The sequence below is a fragment of the Micropterus dolomieu genome, linkage group LG13, assembly GCF_021292245.1.
Source record: "Micropterus dolomieu isolate WLL.071019.BEF.003 ecotype Adirondacks linkage group LG13, ASM2129224v1, whole genome shotgun sequence".
Taxonomy (NCBI): domain Eukaryota; kingdom Metazoa; phylum Chordata; class Actinopteri; order Centrarchiformes; family Centrarchidae; genus Micropterus; species Micropterus dolomieu.
In genome coordinates, this window is record NC_060162.1 from 28,167,991 (window position 1) to 28,184,195 (window position 16,205).

The window sequence follows — 16,205 nt, forward strand, 5'->3', positions numbered from 1 at the left end:
CTTCTGCCCCCCCCCCCCCCCACACACACACACACACAAATAAATGTGTTCTTTGAGCAGCTCATCAACACATTTTAAAAAGCACTGCATCGTTACATACTGTTCGTGAAAAGTAAACAGCTTCCACACATCAACAACAATAAAGACTACATTTCAGTAGTGTGTTTTGTACAGGATGGTAAGATTTAAACTTTGGTAGCAGAAAAAACAGACAGGATCATATTTAAAAATCCTGTAATTTACAAGTAGAGGTGACACAGAGTGAGTCGAGTTGACCTCTTCAGCAAGGACTTCTGTGTTTCATTCTTGGCTTACAGCCGCATGCCGATTCATTTCTTCAAAATCTTCATGAGTATGCATTCAATGATTCAATAAGATGGAGTCTCACCAGTATATTTTGAGCTTTTTCTGTTTCCGCACTGATGAACATGTTACAAGCTTGTGACTGGATATTACGGCAGTGGCAGATTTAAGTTTGCACATAGACATTTACATTCAAATTATAATCTATACTCTATCAGTCTGCCACATGGATCAGATGATATGATCTGTTGATCTGTTGAGCTGTGCTGGTGTTCACACTGAGCATTATCAGGCTTAACCAAAAGTTAATCTGCACCGTCAACCCCGGGCTATTTATGCATTTTATTTATAGTAAAAGAGGGTTTTATTTCTTCAAAAAAAATCAATTGCAGGCCTGTGTGAGTTTCAGCAATAATGGTCAGTCATGCTACTCCACTGTCATTCCGCTTTATCTGTTAGCTTTGCTAAAAGAATAAAGAGTGGGTAGAGGTTTTCATGCTCATCATCAAAAAATATCAATTAGTCATCATCCTTCCAAAGGATATGTTATCCTTCAATAAACATCCAAATATTATGACATACTTCTGGAACAGATATTTAGACTCATCCATCATTAAAGTAAAGAGCTGCACGATTGATCTGATTGCAATCGCAATGTCGTCATGTGAGATTACATAACCGCAAAAAGTGTGCGATTTAATAAAACAGAATAAGTGTGTGTGAGCTCTCTTATGTGTGTGCGCTGCAGTCTGCTCATTATCTCCGCCCACACCAGGCTCTCACCTGTGCCCCTAAAAACAGATAGGCCTAAGTGCAATCAGAAAATCTTTTTCTGAGCAGTGTGACAGTAACTTTTAAGACAAGAATCTACCGACCAATCACAGGCTGGATGGGGCAGGACAAAAAGTTTGACGTGCTACAGTAAATCATTAAATGTTGAACAAAATGATCATTAACAAATGAGAGACTGATGTAGAGCCTTTCGCTTGCACAAGGATTTGATGAATAAAAACAACCCACAGAAATGAAACAGCTATGACTGGATTTAACATTCAACTACTGGTAAAAATATACTATTATATGAAATATAGTATATGGTATAGTTTAGTACGTGAATATAGTATTTAATATATCATTGTTATACTAACAGTAAACTATTAACTAAACATTATCCATTTTATTTAATCCACTCATGTACAGTTCCTCCTCCAGGCTGTGGATAGAGACTCTGCATTAGACAGATGGACATGGAGCTGGTGCCAGTGTGCTAATATTTGCTGCTTCTAGCCTGTCCAACTTGATCACAACTTGTTTATTGTTTAACTTCGTTCAAGTTGAGAAATCTACATTTCAAAATGTCAGTATTTCGTGCATTCTTTGACAATTAAGCTAGTAGACTCATAGTTCCATTTGTTCCATTATAATTGAATCGCAAATTGCAATTTTGTCCACAATAATCACAATATGACTTTTTTATTCAAATCGTGCAGCCCTATTAAAGTACTGATGTGAGTTGCACTGACACAACGTAAGGATGTACTGGGTGTTTCTGAGATGTGACGTATTTAATAACACGCTGTACAGTTATTAGAAAATAACATTCAATATAGCTGCTAAGGGTCTTTTTGGTGTGTTGTTTTTGATAGTAGCACAAGACGAAGATTGTTGTTTAGTTTGGCCCATTCTCAATAAATCAAATATTTTACCCATAACCTCCCATTCAATGGCAACATCTTTGTTAGAAACAACATACATGTCACATTCCATCTCCAACAAATGGAAGACTCACTAGCTGCGGGCTGGCTATCAAATCTGAAATTTTATTTCTGCATTCCAAAATGTATCCTAGTATTGAAAACTGTCAGCCATTAAAAGTCTGGTCAGAATGGTAATCTTTTTACTTCCATCTCCAATTTAAATCTTCATGTCAATTCAAGACCATTTTATTTTAGGGAAACTCTCAGTCAGCCGTTACAGCAGTTGGCTTCTTTTGTTATTGTAGAATAAAGGGTTTTATAAAGTATCAAAATAAGTAAAATTGTGGTGTATGTACCAAATCTGTTAACGTATTGGCATCGTATCATATAACAGCAGAAACTATAAGTATGACTTGTAAATAGATGTAATACTCACACAATTAATGACTGGTCATGATAGAAGTATTGTAATGAAACTACTGTAGAGATATGTGTAAACCCAAGTTGGAGAAAAAGCTCAGCAAGTAGTGTTCAGTGTGAAAAGCAACACCATTTGCTCTGATGGTTCTTGCCCTTCTTTCAATACAAGGTACATGGATTCTGCAGCACAGGGCAGCACGATGAAATGAAAGTAAGCATTTTGTTCTTCAAAATAAAATGATCTACATTGTCAGTGGGTCAAAAGCATTGCTGAGACGTAACGCTCAATAAATAATGCTTTTAAGAAGGTTACTCATAAAATATTCTTTCAGCATCAGTCTACCCAGAAATACTGTCTCCTGTTTCAAACCATTAAACAGATAAGGCATACATGTTTCTTACATTAAAAACGTTTAAAAAACAAACCTTAAAGAATAAACACGTGCTATTGCTCAACCCAGCTCTATTAAACACTTGCTCAATCTGACTCCATATAAGGATACAGTGGGATCTTTGTTAAATTCCTGGCTCTTGTTAAACATTTCTAGTATGTTTCAGGACAAACTGAGATCGGTAGTGTACTCTAGGACTCAAGTGGCTCCCTCTCCCTCAGATGTTCAGTGCAAACATCATTATCTGAGCACAAGTCTCCATGGGAGAGATGGCGGTGAGAGGAGCCTTTTCCCATAATGCATCAAGTGGCATCTCCTCCCCACTTTGAGAAAGGAATAGTTTCAGCACGTCCTCAAAGGTTTCACAACAGTCCCCACTGACCAAACATCAGACATCAAGTTAAAAAGGAGTATGCTGGGTTTCCCCCAACACATCTGTCCAGGCTCTTCATTGATCAAGTCCTTCCACCAAACATGTTTGACATGACAATGTTGTTGAACGTTTAACCTCCAACCTACCGCATCGGCGCAGAAAAGGTAGGAGGAAAAGAGTCAACAGGTTAGGAGTTATCCTGCAGCTCTTTGGCCTTGGTCAGGATGGTGTGGACATCCGAGATGGGGTAATCCTGAAATGAACATCAGTAAAAGAAAAAGAAAAAAAATTACTCCGTGTGACTCAGTTAAGGTAAAAACATCAGCTGTACTGTACGTCTTCATATGAAGTTTATAAAAAGCCTTACCTGCAGTAATCTCATATTCACTGTGAAGTCTCCTGCCAGTAAGTTAGCTCGGATGAGTCTGTGAACAGAAGAAGTCAACAGAAAGCATGATTGACATGAAGAGTCAGTGGTATCGCTGCTGTAGGAGGACAGGAAGCACAATCTGAGAAGCTCACATGAGCATGGCGCAGCAGACCAGGATGAGGAAGTGGAATCGCTCCTGGTCAGAAAACAGGGTGTCCCAGATACGGATAACGTCTGGCAGAAGGAACTCCTGAGATAACAACAAGGTCAGCCAGCGGAAGGTGAAATACTGGGGTTTGATGTTCTGCTCTTCCTGTGTGGACAGATAAATGGGGGGGGGGGAGGAAACTGCAAAATCACCGTTTTAGGACAGACCTGGAAAATTGTGAACCTATCCTTTACCAGGCTCAGAATGTCTGCCTCCCTCCATCTCTTGCTTTCTTCCTCCTCTTCCTCCTCTCTCTCACTAATTACAACCGCAAACTCGAATTCCCGCCCGGAGGTTATTCACTACATATATGAGTAGTAGCCTTCTCCAACCAGCGATGTTGCAGTTTACATCCTTTTCTGTCCAGACTCAAATATGTAGTGAATACATGGAAAGAAGTGAATAAAAGGTATGTAGTGTGTTTTGGCTAAATGGAAATTATCATTATATTGATGATAAATGTATGATTCCAGTGAATAAACACTGTTGAACTGATAAAAGAAGGGTATTAACAGGTACACATGTACTGGATTCTTATAGAGTAAAGCTACACAAAATGTGCTGCTTCTGTTTCCCCCTGGCATTTTTAGATGCAAATCTTCTCTCATTCACTCACAGGATCACGATTAGCTAGATTACCCGATAGGGGTGCAACAAATAATCGGCATAGTCGACAAAACCCGATTCTTCGCTTTTAGCCAAAAAGGTTATGAAGTGTGGCGTTTGCACCTCTCCTGGCCTGGGAGCACGTCATTTCTGCTGGAGCACCTGAAGAGGAGGCACGCAACGTCAGCTCTCTGGAGGACGTCGGTCAGTGAATAGTTAATGGCGTTGAGAGTAACAAATAATTGTTACACACAACGATCCTGTTCACTTTCCAGATGTGCCCTGACTTTACAATCATTAACGATGCATTTACAGCTGGAGAACATGTTGCTGCAGAGGGCTCAAGATTAGAGGACAAGTTTATACTTTCTTAAAAAACAAAAAAAAACTTTAAGTTAAACTTTAACTTTGAGTTAGGGGAAAGTTTACAAACTTTGTGAAACGCTGTCTACTACAGCATCGGTATTATTGGCCCCCTCTTGTAAATTCGGCAAATATAACAATGAAATTATTCCTGCCTTTGTATAAATATAGTGTCAGTTTGTATTACCAGCGTGTAAACTGCTCTGATCAGTGCTGCACACAGTTATTTCTCACTGTAGACCCGTTTGGTCCGTGGACTGGATTTCAATGGAACTTTCTGTTGCTGTAGCAGAAACGTTCATTAATACAGGTTTTTTTAAAGCAGTATTCATTTTATTGTCTTCACTGTTAATTAGCACATGCCTAAAACAACCTCAAGTTTAATTTAAAAGCTGATAGCTAAATAAGAGGCATTGTGCAATTTTGCCATTCATAATCCAAATAGTCAATGATTCGTTTCAATAAACGATAGATTAATCATCTATCAAAATAGTTGTTAGTTGCAGCGCTATTAGCCAATACACTGTTTGCAGTCATGTGATTACGATGACGCTCGACATTCAGAATGAGGCAGGAAGTGAAAGCCAGAATGGATGAGATGGAGTGCCTGTACTGTGCTGGTTATTGTTTACTCATAATGTGGTTCCAGTCAACATGTGAAACGCCCAATTCATTTTTAAATTACTTTAAATTAAATTAAATTATAATAGCTAAAAACCTATTTTCAGGTCACAATGACCTTGTGTCAAGAGTTTCACCTATTCAGTGTCCGACCAGTTGTGAAATGTGTTCACAATCTGCCCCTCTGTTCCTGAGTTATGGTGTTGAACAGCCAAAAAAGGGACATTATGATGTCACAGTGACGTTAACCTTTGACCACCAAATTCTAAGCAGTTCATCCTCGAGTCCCACTAGAAGACGCTGTTGCCTGTGACTAGTTTTGCTGTACAGAATCTGTTATGACAAAGTCAATAACAATTAAACTCTAACACCAAATACATTGTAAAAGTAAATTACCAGTAAATATGGGGATTTATATTACAGCAGAAACGATTAGTTGAAAGAATTAATCTACAGCTGTTCTGATGATTAAGCAGTTGGGTAATTAACAGTCTCTGGTTCAGCTGTGAGGATTTTTTGACGACGCCTACAGTGAAACATCAGGTTGGACGACGATGTCGGGGTGGCGGACGTCTTACAAAGGTAGTGTTTCCCCACACACAAACTTTACTCAGCTGGGCTGCCAAGGTTTATTAACGGCTGCCCAGGTGTATTTGGCGACCCATTTTAGCATTTTGCAGAGAAACACAGAGAGAGAGGTTATCTGGTGTTACGTTACGGGAACTTGTGATGGGGATTTTTGACAGTTTTCTGCAGATTTACATTTATTATTAATATTTATTAATTGATTAATCAAGAAATGAATTGACAGAATAATGTGCTACGGTTTTCCGTCAGCTCTCCGTCACTTGGTTTTGTCCTGACGTCTTCACAGCTGCATATCCCACAGGGAGCATTTCAGAATCAGAGTGTTTTGCCTGCCTGATTTTGCTGATTTTGCTGATTTTGCTGATTTTGTTGATTTTGTAAATTTTGTAAATTTTGTAATCGGTACTTGATTTTTGTGCTTCTAATATGATTAAGTAGGCTACGTAGTTACATTGTTTATTTTCTTAACCGTGTTTATTGTAGTTTTATGATTGGGAGTCTGCACAGGGTGTTTTATTTTGAAAATTGACCGGATTCTCTGTGCTGTTCTGTGTCTGACTTCCTGTCCAGTTCGATCTGCTCTGTGCTGTTTGATGTAGCTTTCGTCAAAAACAGACTGCGGAGCAGAGAGCCCTGTCTGGGACGAGCTGCGTCCGCGTCTGGTGGACTCACAAGCACTGACTATAATGGCTGCGATTAGCTCCGGCAACTGCGGTGCAGTGGTAACGCCATGCATCCGGAGTCAGTGGACTTTGGTGGTAAGATGCTCTGATCACAGAGCCCGCAGCCGTTAAGAGCATGACGTAGCTACATCCAGTGGACATAGGTTACAGTTAACAACATGCGGTTTGAATGGAATTACTGGCGTTTAGAGATCAGTTCAACACATCCCCATAGCTGGCTGACAGGAGCAGAGAATGAGCTGGAAGTGGGAATGAAGACTTGACCTTACCAGCTTGAGATAGAGCTCCAGGTCCTTGTCTTTGAGCATGGAGTACACGCTCTCCATCTTGTAGGTAATGCCGCACTGAGAGTCATCCAGGCTCTTGATGAAGTTGTCTCTGTTCTCCGACATCAGGTTGGTAAAACAGAAGAATGTGTCTGCTTCAGCGTGCTCTGAACAATGAAGCAGACAGAGGCCTTATATTTATTTCCTGTGTGTGAAACATCCAAAGTGTTGGGGGGGTTTTTCTATACAAATGTTACCAACCTTTCCACTGGCTGTTGGGGTCCGTGGCAAAGGTGTAGTAAATTGGCCCAACAATCTCATTCATGCCCTGTACATAGGCAATACCAGGGTTGAGTTTGGCATAGATGAAGAGGATCCGCTCCACCACCTCCCAGTGTGCTTCACTCCCATTGGGCAGCACCTCATATTCATTAGATGGATACAAGTTCAAAGCCTTTCCAGGGGAGCTGACCTGGGAGCACAAATTTAGTTGACCACAGAGTATAATGTAAAAAAAAAAAGAATAAAAGAGCAGTGGGTAAGTCAAAATCACTGTTTTGGTGTAAAGGTAGCAGTAACCTGAAACCCAGTGTCCTGATAATGATCGATGCTAGGAGTAAAGAGGGTTTTGCTCTTTAATGCTTTTTACATGTGTCTCCCTCTTCTCAACTTCTGCCTCACACCATGTTAGCATGCTGACATCAGCATTTAGCTCTAAGCACCACTGTTCCCAAGTAAGCTGGGGATCGAACAGCCAACCCTGTGATCGGTGGACCACCCGCTCTACCTCCAGGCCCTGGGGTGGTTAATCTGATCCTGAACAAGGGTAAAAATGATCTGTTGTTGTATTTTCGTTCTGGCCCATTACCTGTTCATACTGGCATTTTTGCAAATGAACCAAGAGCTTTAAACATGAAGTTATAGAGACTGACAGGTAATTCACTGATTGGACAGTTTTGGTGATGTCAGATGTCACCTGCCTCATCAGGACTGAGCAGTTTGTGCAGCACTTTAATGCTTCTGATGTGTATATTTCTGTTCTCACAAAGAAATTACTCATGATAAGCACCATTAGTATTATTAGACTGCAAATCCAACGGCCCTTAATGAAAACCTGGTCCAGAGTGCTCAAGACCTCAGAATGACCCTCCTTATCAGTTTACTTTTCCAAACAATCCAGATTTATAAAAGTTGATTTTGTAGTGGGATTTTGCATAAATTCAATGTGACACAGAGTCAGCTTTCTGAGACGCTACATCCAGGGAACATGGATTCTCTTCCAGCTTTTCCTCTCCGCTGTGTGTACCAGGACAATAGGGTCCTTTCAGCACTTCACCTGACCTCAGCAAGTCTGTTCCCACTTTAAAAGCAACAGGACTGCGCGTAACATAACATCTGTACTTAGTGTGATGGACAAGTTCCAACTCAGCTTGGAATTTGTAAACTCGACAATTTGACATTTTTCCTCTGGACATACACTGTACATTTAATAGTCCCTAAAACCATGTAACCATAAGCCAAACTGTACCGACCACGAGCACATATTACACACATTAATAGTTACTTACATTGGTGACGCCGCTGCGGTTGCGGTTTACAGTTTGTGCTTTCAGGGTGGTTTGTTCAACTCGTCGACGCAGAGTCTCATAATCATTCTGAGGGTCCAAGATGAGTTGGCATGGGTATTCTGTAGGACGCTGGAAGAACGCCATGTCTGGGTACAGCCGCCTGCAAACACGCAAACACACTCCTGTCACATTTTACCTGTAGAGTCCATTTCTTTACAAGCTTTAGCTATTTGTTTGTTTGTTTTTTGGGCTCTTCTGAACCCCCTAAAAAGATAGAAAGAATGATATTTCTTACATCCTGTATATACAAAACGACAGGCTGCGCTCCTTTTTACATTGACATACTAGCAAGAACAAATTAATAAGTATAAAATGATCATACCTTACATCCTTGTCAATTTGTAGTAGAATTTCATTATCTTTGAAGTAGTTATTCCACCTGCTGTCTGGGTTAGGATTTAGAGGCTGAAACAAATCAAATAAAACAAAGACACATGAAATTACATTATTGCCCCAGTTTTGACTAGACTAGAGTAATTTATGGTAATATCATTTTATAGCTTTCTTCTCTGTCTCTCTTCATTTTATTTATATACAGCTTCCTCTTTTGGGAAGTTTGTCCTCAAGGTTTAGGAGTGTGTTCATGGGAATTTTGGACCATTCTTCTAGAAGCGCATTTGTGAGGCCAGGCACAGATGTTGGACGAGAAGGCCTGGCTTGCAGTCCCCGCTCTAATTCATCCCAAAGGGGATGAGGTCAGGACTCTGTGCAGACCCAGACTCGTCCATCGGATTGCCAGACAGAAGCGTGATTCAAGAGAACACGTCTCCACTGCTCTATTATCCAGTGGCAGCGTGCTTTACACCACTGCATCCCACGCTTTGCATTGCACTTGGTGATGTAAGACTGCTCGGCTGTGGAAACCCATTCCATGAAGCTCTCTACACACTGTTCTTCAGCTAATCCAAAGGCCACATGACATTTAGAGGTCTGTAGCTATTGACTCTGCAGAAAGTTGGCGACTTCTGTGCACTGTGCGCCTCAGCATGCGCTGACCCCGCTCTGTGATTTTATGTGGCCTCCCACTTACTGGTCGAGTTTCAGTTGTTCCCCATCGCTTCCACTTTGTTATAATACCACTAACAGTTGACCGTGGAATATTTAGTTGTGAGGAAATTTCACGAATGGACTTATTGCACAGGTGGCAACCTATCACGGTACCACGCTTGAATTCACTGATCTCCTGAGAGCGACCCGTTCTTTCACAAATGTTTGTAGAAGCAGTCTGCATGCCTAAGCTGAATGATAGGCCCAACATGAGTGTTGCACAGTCTAAAGTCTACAATCACCTGTCTGCACACTGCCTGACAAATGATCGCAGCCATACGACCGTCACTGAGGTACACTCTACTCCACATAGCATGTCGCTTCATTGAATCAGCAGAACAAAGGAGACCTGACTCACATGGTCCTCCATAGTCACATCTTCTCTGGAAAGACCCAAGTTGGCTTTGGCAATCCCGGGCTGAATGATCATTTCTTTCAGGAACTGGGAGTACTCCTCCCTGCGAGAAACATGGGGTAAAAATGGTAGAAACGACTTTAAACATACCTCGAGATTATAGTTTTTATTGTGATTTTTCAATATATACAGTCTCCTTCATATTTACTTGTCACATCAGCAGAGGCACACAACACAGAAACAAATTCAAAACAACAAAACACATTTACCCACATATAAAACAAACAACATCAATCTCAGTATCTTCATATCTGATCAACTTAAATGAAATACATGAAATATAAATAAGCATACAGTACATCATGGATAACACTGGAATACAGGTCATCTCTATCAAATACACCTATATTTTATCCCTCACAACTTGGAATCTTTAACAATATAATCAGGGCCCCGTTTCAGAGGGATTAGTCAAAACTCTGAGTATGTTCAGCCCGAGATGAGGGAAACTCTGGGTTTTCTGGTTCAGAGAGCAAGATCAGATAAAGACTAGATCAGTAACTCCGGCAACTGATGGATAAGTTGGAAAACCATCAGTTCCTCTCTAACTCCTCCCCTCCTGCGGAGCCTGAGGCCGCCGTCTGACACGCCGTTTCATTTCCTCAATCATTCTGTCGATATCAAAACACATATCTGAACGTATTTACATCTTTAAAAAAACTTTACAATCCCGGTTAGATAGGCTATTAGTTTCTTACCCAAACATGATCTTGAACATGACCGCTTTTATGATCAATCCATCATCGAGGACAGACAGTTATCTTGGCACATCGTGGATTTATCCTCAGCACAGAATAAAATCTGTCCTTCTTTAGGAATAACACTGTGACTCAGACCGTTGCACTGAAACACTTACTGTGGGCTACATTACTGCAGTTTAAACTAATATGTAACCTAGAAAACTGATCAATGAGCAGTAGCCTAATCGTTCATATTGTAGTCACACTGATTAGAGCATTCCTATAGTTATCATGCTGGAGATAATGTGACTATTTCTGAGTGAGGATGACTGTGGTGCAGCTGAAACAAACAGGTAGTAGTTTAAAAGTGAGTTTTTCCATTATTAGCTGCTTTGTTTCTAAATGTGTTTCGACAGCATTAATAAAATAGGAAATGAGAAGGATTTTATTAACGTAAAATAGACTTCTAAAATCTAAAGAAAAAACAAAAACAAAGAAAAAAAGCCTACTGGGTGTGACTGTGACTTTACAATCAGAGATTCATGAGTAAACTGTGTCTTAGGTAGCCGACTGCCACAGGCATTTAGTCCTATCAGGTTACAGCTTATTAAATATAGCCTTCCTATTTAAAATTGACAGTAATGGGCTGTAGGAGAATTCCAGCACTTTTTCATTCATTAAGAAAGCTGTATAAGAAGCACTAATGTTAATGTATTGATCCTTCTTCCACTCGTGCGTTTTAGAGCCTATCATGTTGGCAGTATTCATATTTATAGCTCCACCGATGCCATGGTGAATTGTAGTATCGGAGCTCCATTGATGATGGCTTTTTTTCCATCCCCACGCAGGCGCTTTCATCAGACAACATACTCTCTCTCTCATAATTCTGATCAGCTGTTCTGGAACCGAAAACTTTCACATCTCAGGCTCAGTCAACTCAGAGCTCAGGGATAAGCTCAGAGTTTGTTAAGCCTGCTTTCTGAAACAGGGCCCTGGACCGTTAGAGTCTGACCACTTTGTTGTCATGTCCCAAAGTTTCATTATTAATGCTCGAATATACTTCGGAGCGGACGCGCACACAGACAGCTGAGGACACCATGGACTACTTTCTGGAGTTAGCTTGGTGGACTCGCACAACACATGCACAGTAGATTGGTTGATGCTAGGGCTGGACGATATGGCCAAAAATGTTATCACCATAAAACTGTATATCTACTTATATAATAAGTCCTAATTTGTGTATGATACAAGTGAATAAAATCAAACATTTATTGAACATTTGTTATATTGTTATTGAAAAGAAAAGAAAAAAAAAAAGCCCAAGTTGGTGCCCTGGTAAAAAAAACGGGAGGCACATGACGTGTCTGCACAGAGCCTACTCACAACACGTGTGCATGAGCTGTTTTTCTCTGTTTATATTATTTGAAATATCAAATAATATAATTATTGGACTGGATTTGTAGCCAGACAAAACAAGACATCTGAAGTAGAAGGGTCATCTGGATAATTGTAATCTGTAACAGTTTTCTGACATTGTAGCGACTGAACAAATAATAGATTAACTGAAGCAAAGTGATAATAAAAATAACTGTTATTTGCAGCCCTAATTAGCGGCAAAAAAGAAGAAATCAAAAGGGAATTAAAATGTCCCTTCATTGTGTTTTTTCTCTGTTGCCCAATAGAGGCCGGTAGGTAGAGTAGAGGTGGGATCTTCCAAGCTAGCTTCACCATGAGAGACTACAATACTAAACAGTGTCCGGCCTGGTGACTCACAGCTGAAATTTAGTTAATGTCGTCAGCTATACTGATTGATAGCAGCTGATTTTGTGGTTGCCTCGTGACACAAAAAAGGAATCCCAAAATAAAAGTAAAGCAGTGAAGCTTAAGTCTCCAACCCTACAAGCTCTTTGATCAGGATTGAACATGTTGTCCTTACCTCTGCTTTTTGAGGGAAGACTCCCATAATGTCTGATCGAGAGGTAGATAATTAAGAAGGATCTGAAAAGAGGGTAAAACAATCACGAGTCAGGAACACAGATCACATTGTTTTGCACGTCCACCTGTGCCACTTCACAGGAAAATCTTAAAATGTCGCATTTTATTTACAACTTAGATCTAAATTCTTTTTTTAACTATACATTTATAGTTATGCCACAAATTGTCCATAATCATCACCTTCAACCCTACCAACTCATGCAATCTGTTGTTCTAACCCACTAACCTTTACTTTAAACTCTTCACTTAAACTGTTTTTTTTTAAAAACTAAGTTTTCGTCAAACTTCTTTATTTCTGTCATAGTACAGCAGTAGTAATATTTTCTCATTTTGGGGGGGCCCTGATATACCTACATTGCTAATTTATCACAAATGGAGTCAAACAGGAAGTCTTATATGGCAGTTTGGGGGTGTCCATTATGCCAATGACCAAGTGGAAAAGAGTAGTTCACAATAAGTTTGTGTAGTTAACAGGGTTTGCTGTATCTGACTTGGAACTCTCATATGAGCAATACAAAAGAAGAATACAAAAATGTTCTTGCATGAGGTCCAATGTGTCACAAAAGTTTATATAGAGGCAGGGCAACTTACTTTCCAGCAAAGTGCTCGTATGCCTCCTTCAAATGGGATCCCTGAGTTGAATAAAGAATAAAGAAAAGGACGGTCAAATCCAGAACAATAAAATATCTACACTAACGTTGTCAGCACAAAAAACATCAAGGTGTGAAAATTACCATTGAAGCACAGCTCCCTCAGTGTCTTCAGGTTTATATTTTCCTCACTCAAGGCTCCTTTGAATTCCTGTATCCTGAATAAGAAACACCACTGAGTTAGAGCCAATTGTTTCTGAATTACTGCTTCCTGACAAAACACCTCTTTTACTATTATGACAATAATGTTATCTCAGAAATGTGAGCACATGGTCCACATGAAAAGAGGATTTGCCATTTAAGTCAACCATTATGGATGTGACATATAGTGTAAGTATTTTAAAGTTATTTTTTATAATTTTGTCCTGACAGCACCGCAACCATGAGACATGGACTCTACTCAGTCCAGCAGTATTGTGTTGTTTGACACACTGGATTGCTCTCCATTGGAAGGTGTTTATACTGCTGTAACTAACGTTACCGCTATATAATGCAAACCAAAACAAAAAAAGCGTACATCCACATTTTCAGCCAATATTTTACCACACACCGGTGAGCTTCTGTTTCATTTTCAGCCACAACAAATCCTGTTCATTATGATCGTCAAACCTCTTTATGAGTTGTGATGGCAGATGGTTCAGTGTGGGATGGTAAGTTATATTTATTTGAAGAAAAAGTAATAATGAGATGAGATGTACAAAACACATGAAATCAAACCGATGTTAGAAGTTCTCATATGTAATTAACTGTTTTACACTGTAGGTTCAAGTAACAAACTGCAGCACTAAAAAGGGGTAACGTTAATTATGTCAACGTTACACTGAGAAATGGATTAAAACATTCTTAAACTGAGCCCAAAGCGTTTTTACAAGGACGCATGTTCTGGTTAATTTGTCATGGCTAATCTAACGGCAGAACAACAGTTTAACTGGAGAGTTCACATTTATTTTCACCCTTGCACGGACAGAAACACGCTGTCAGCTAATATAGCTCGCTGGATGATGATTAGTTAGGGCTCAAGGAAGTATGATGTATCAGCTGATGTGCTATCAGGGAGCTAGCGTAGCTACTTAAAACAAAGAAGTTGCTGTATTAGTTAACTTGTAAAACGCCCCAAAGGCTCGCTGTTTTTGACATGAAATGGGACATTTTTAAACTGAGCAAGATCATATCAGCCTGTACGAATTGTATGTTTTTGCAACTCTTGCCTGAAACCTAAACTCAGTCTATGTTTGGTTAGCTGACCTGCTGTTGCTGCTAGCTTACCAGTTTTGCTGTTAGGATGCTAGCTGCTACAATAAATGATGTATCGTTACCACCAGTTTTTGACTGTACGTGTGTTCTCCATCCCATGCAAGAACAAATGTTTTGATGTGTCTCACCTGTTTTTGTACGCAGTAGACATGTCTGAGCAGGCGGCGGGGTATTCCTTTAACTGTTTCCAAAAAGGAATGAATTAGCCAGAGGGAAGTCCTCCTATCGCTTCCGTCTTCACAACAAAACCGGGGCTACGCCACGCCGCTGTTTGGGTGCAGAGTCAACTTGCGTGTGTTGGGATTGTTCCCACATCTGGTCTCACAGGAACACCTTGTTCCTAGTTTGTTTCCCACTGCCGTTCAGTAATTTAAGTTTCATTTCAGTCAACCAATTAAATGTCTTTATTGTCCACAAATGTGGAAATGTGTCTTTGGCTTCACAGGCTGATTAAAAACCACACCATTAAAAAAATCACAATACAAAAACACAATAAATAACACAGTACAGGCCCTGACGGATAGAACTCCAGTGTATGGACATATTTATGAATTTAGAGAGATTGCATTTGGTATGAAAGGCTTTTGTGAATGTTCTTAGTTGCTGCAGCTGCTCTATAGCGCCTTCCAGAGGGCAATTTAATAAATTAATTGAATAAGGATTGTACAGAATCAGATACAATTTGTCTAGCTTTATGTTTCACCTGCGTTTTATATATACATCCCAAATGTTTCTGCTCTTTCATCTTAACCAAACCCAAATTTGTGATTCTGCACAATCTGTTTTTGTCATTCGCCCCCAAAGTGTCCATACCATGTACATATATTAACAGTTAGAATGCTTTTGATGAGACTTCGATACACACTCTCTAAGATATTCTTGCTTATGTTGTATGAGTCCCATTTCCGGATCAGATACAGATGCTGCATTGCTTTTTAAAAAATGTACTCTGTGTTGGGTGTAAAATTTAATTTACAATCAAAAATGGTTCCTAAATATTTTAACTCCTCAACAATCTCAACAGGCTTATCAAAACAGGAGACAAATCTGGACAGGCACTGTGGTGTCTCATGATCGCTAGCTCTTTAGTCCTCTTTTCATTAATAGAGAGGGCACTGAGTTCACACCACTTAGTGAGCTCTTCAATATCAGAATCAGAATCAGCTTTATTGCCAGGTATGTGTACACATACGAGGAATTTGACTCTGGATTGTACATTGCTCACGATGTGCTTACTCATACAATAACACAATAATACAGTAATAAAATCAAACACAGGCTACAGTATAGAGAACACATATATATATACACACACTATAAACAAAACAGGCAGATTGAGACAATAGTGCAATGAGCAGAGTGCAAAGGATGCAGGAGTAAATTATTATTACTATTATTGTTATTATTATGTACATGTTGCAGGTGGATGTGATATACAGGTGCACATACATGCATACATGTACACAGTGTGATGAGTGCACATAATGCTGGAATAAATATTATCTGCAGGTGTTATGGACTTGAGGTAGGTGGATTTGGTATACAGTATCTACAATTTGACAATATGAACAGTATGAACAGCTCTGAAATAGAGAATGATGAATAAATAAATGATGGTGATAGCCAGTAAACAGGTGGCTGATTAG

At 39.7% G+C, this 16,205-nt stretch overlaps 2 protein-coding genes across 2 annotated transcripts in view; one reads left to right on the forward strand and one right to left on the reverse strand.

Moving 5' to 3' along the window:
* Positions 1 to 44: 44 nt before the first annotated feature.
* Positions 45 to 14,874, reverse strand: tbc1d13 (TBC1 domain family, member 13). The gene is made up of 12 exons (XM_046066105.1): positions 14,688 to 14,874; positions 13,390 to 13,463; positions 13,247 to 13,287; positions 12,597 to 12,658; positions 9,924 to 10,023; positions 8,841 to 8,923; positions 8,459 to 8,618; positions 7,152 to 7,362; positions 6,894 to 7,057; positions 3,708 to 3,868; positions 3,553 to 3,610; positions 45 to 3,438 (listed from the first exon to the last, which is right to left on the reverse strand). The coding sequence occupies exons 1-12, from the start codon at positions 14,708 to 14,710 to the stop codon at positions 3,373 to 3,375; spliced, it is 1,203 nt and encodes a 400-aa protein (XP_045922061.1). The 5' UTR covers positions 14,711 to 14,874; the 3' UTR covers positions 45 to 3,372.
* zer1 (zyg-11 related, cell cycle regulator) overlaps positions 13,818 to 16,205 on the forward strand; it is a 31,560-nt gene continuing 29,172 nt past the window's right edge. Inside the window, exon 1 of the mRNA XM_046066103.1 lies at positions 13,818 to 13,955. The gene's annotated coding sequence lies outside the window, so the exon portion shown is untranslated. The remainder of the gene's footprint in view (positions 13,956 to 16,205) is intronic.

Coding starts and splice junctions, on each gene's coding strand:
- tbc1d13 (XM_046066105.1), bottom strand. CDS start 14,710: ATGTCTACTGCGTACAAAAACAG. Junction 8,924..9,923: donor ATGTGACTATGGAGGACCAT/GTGAGTCAGGTC, acceptor GATTTGTTTCAG/CCTCTAAATCCTAACCCAGA. Junction 7,363..8,458: donor ACCGCAGCGGCGTCACCAAT/GTAAGTAACTAT, acceptor TTGTGCTCCCAG/GTCAGCTCCCCTGGAAAGGC.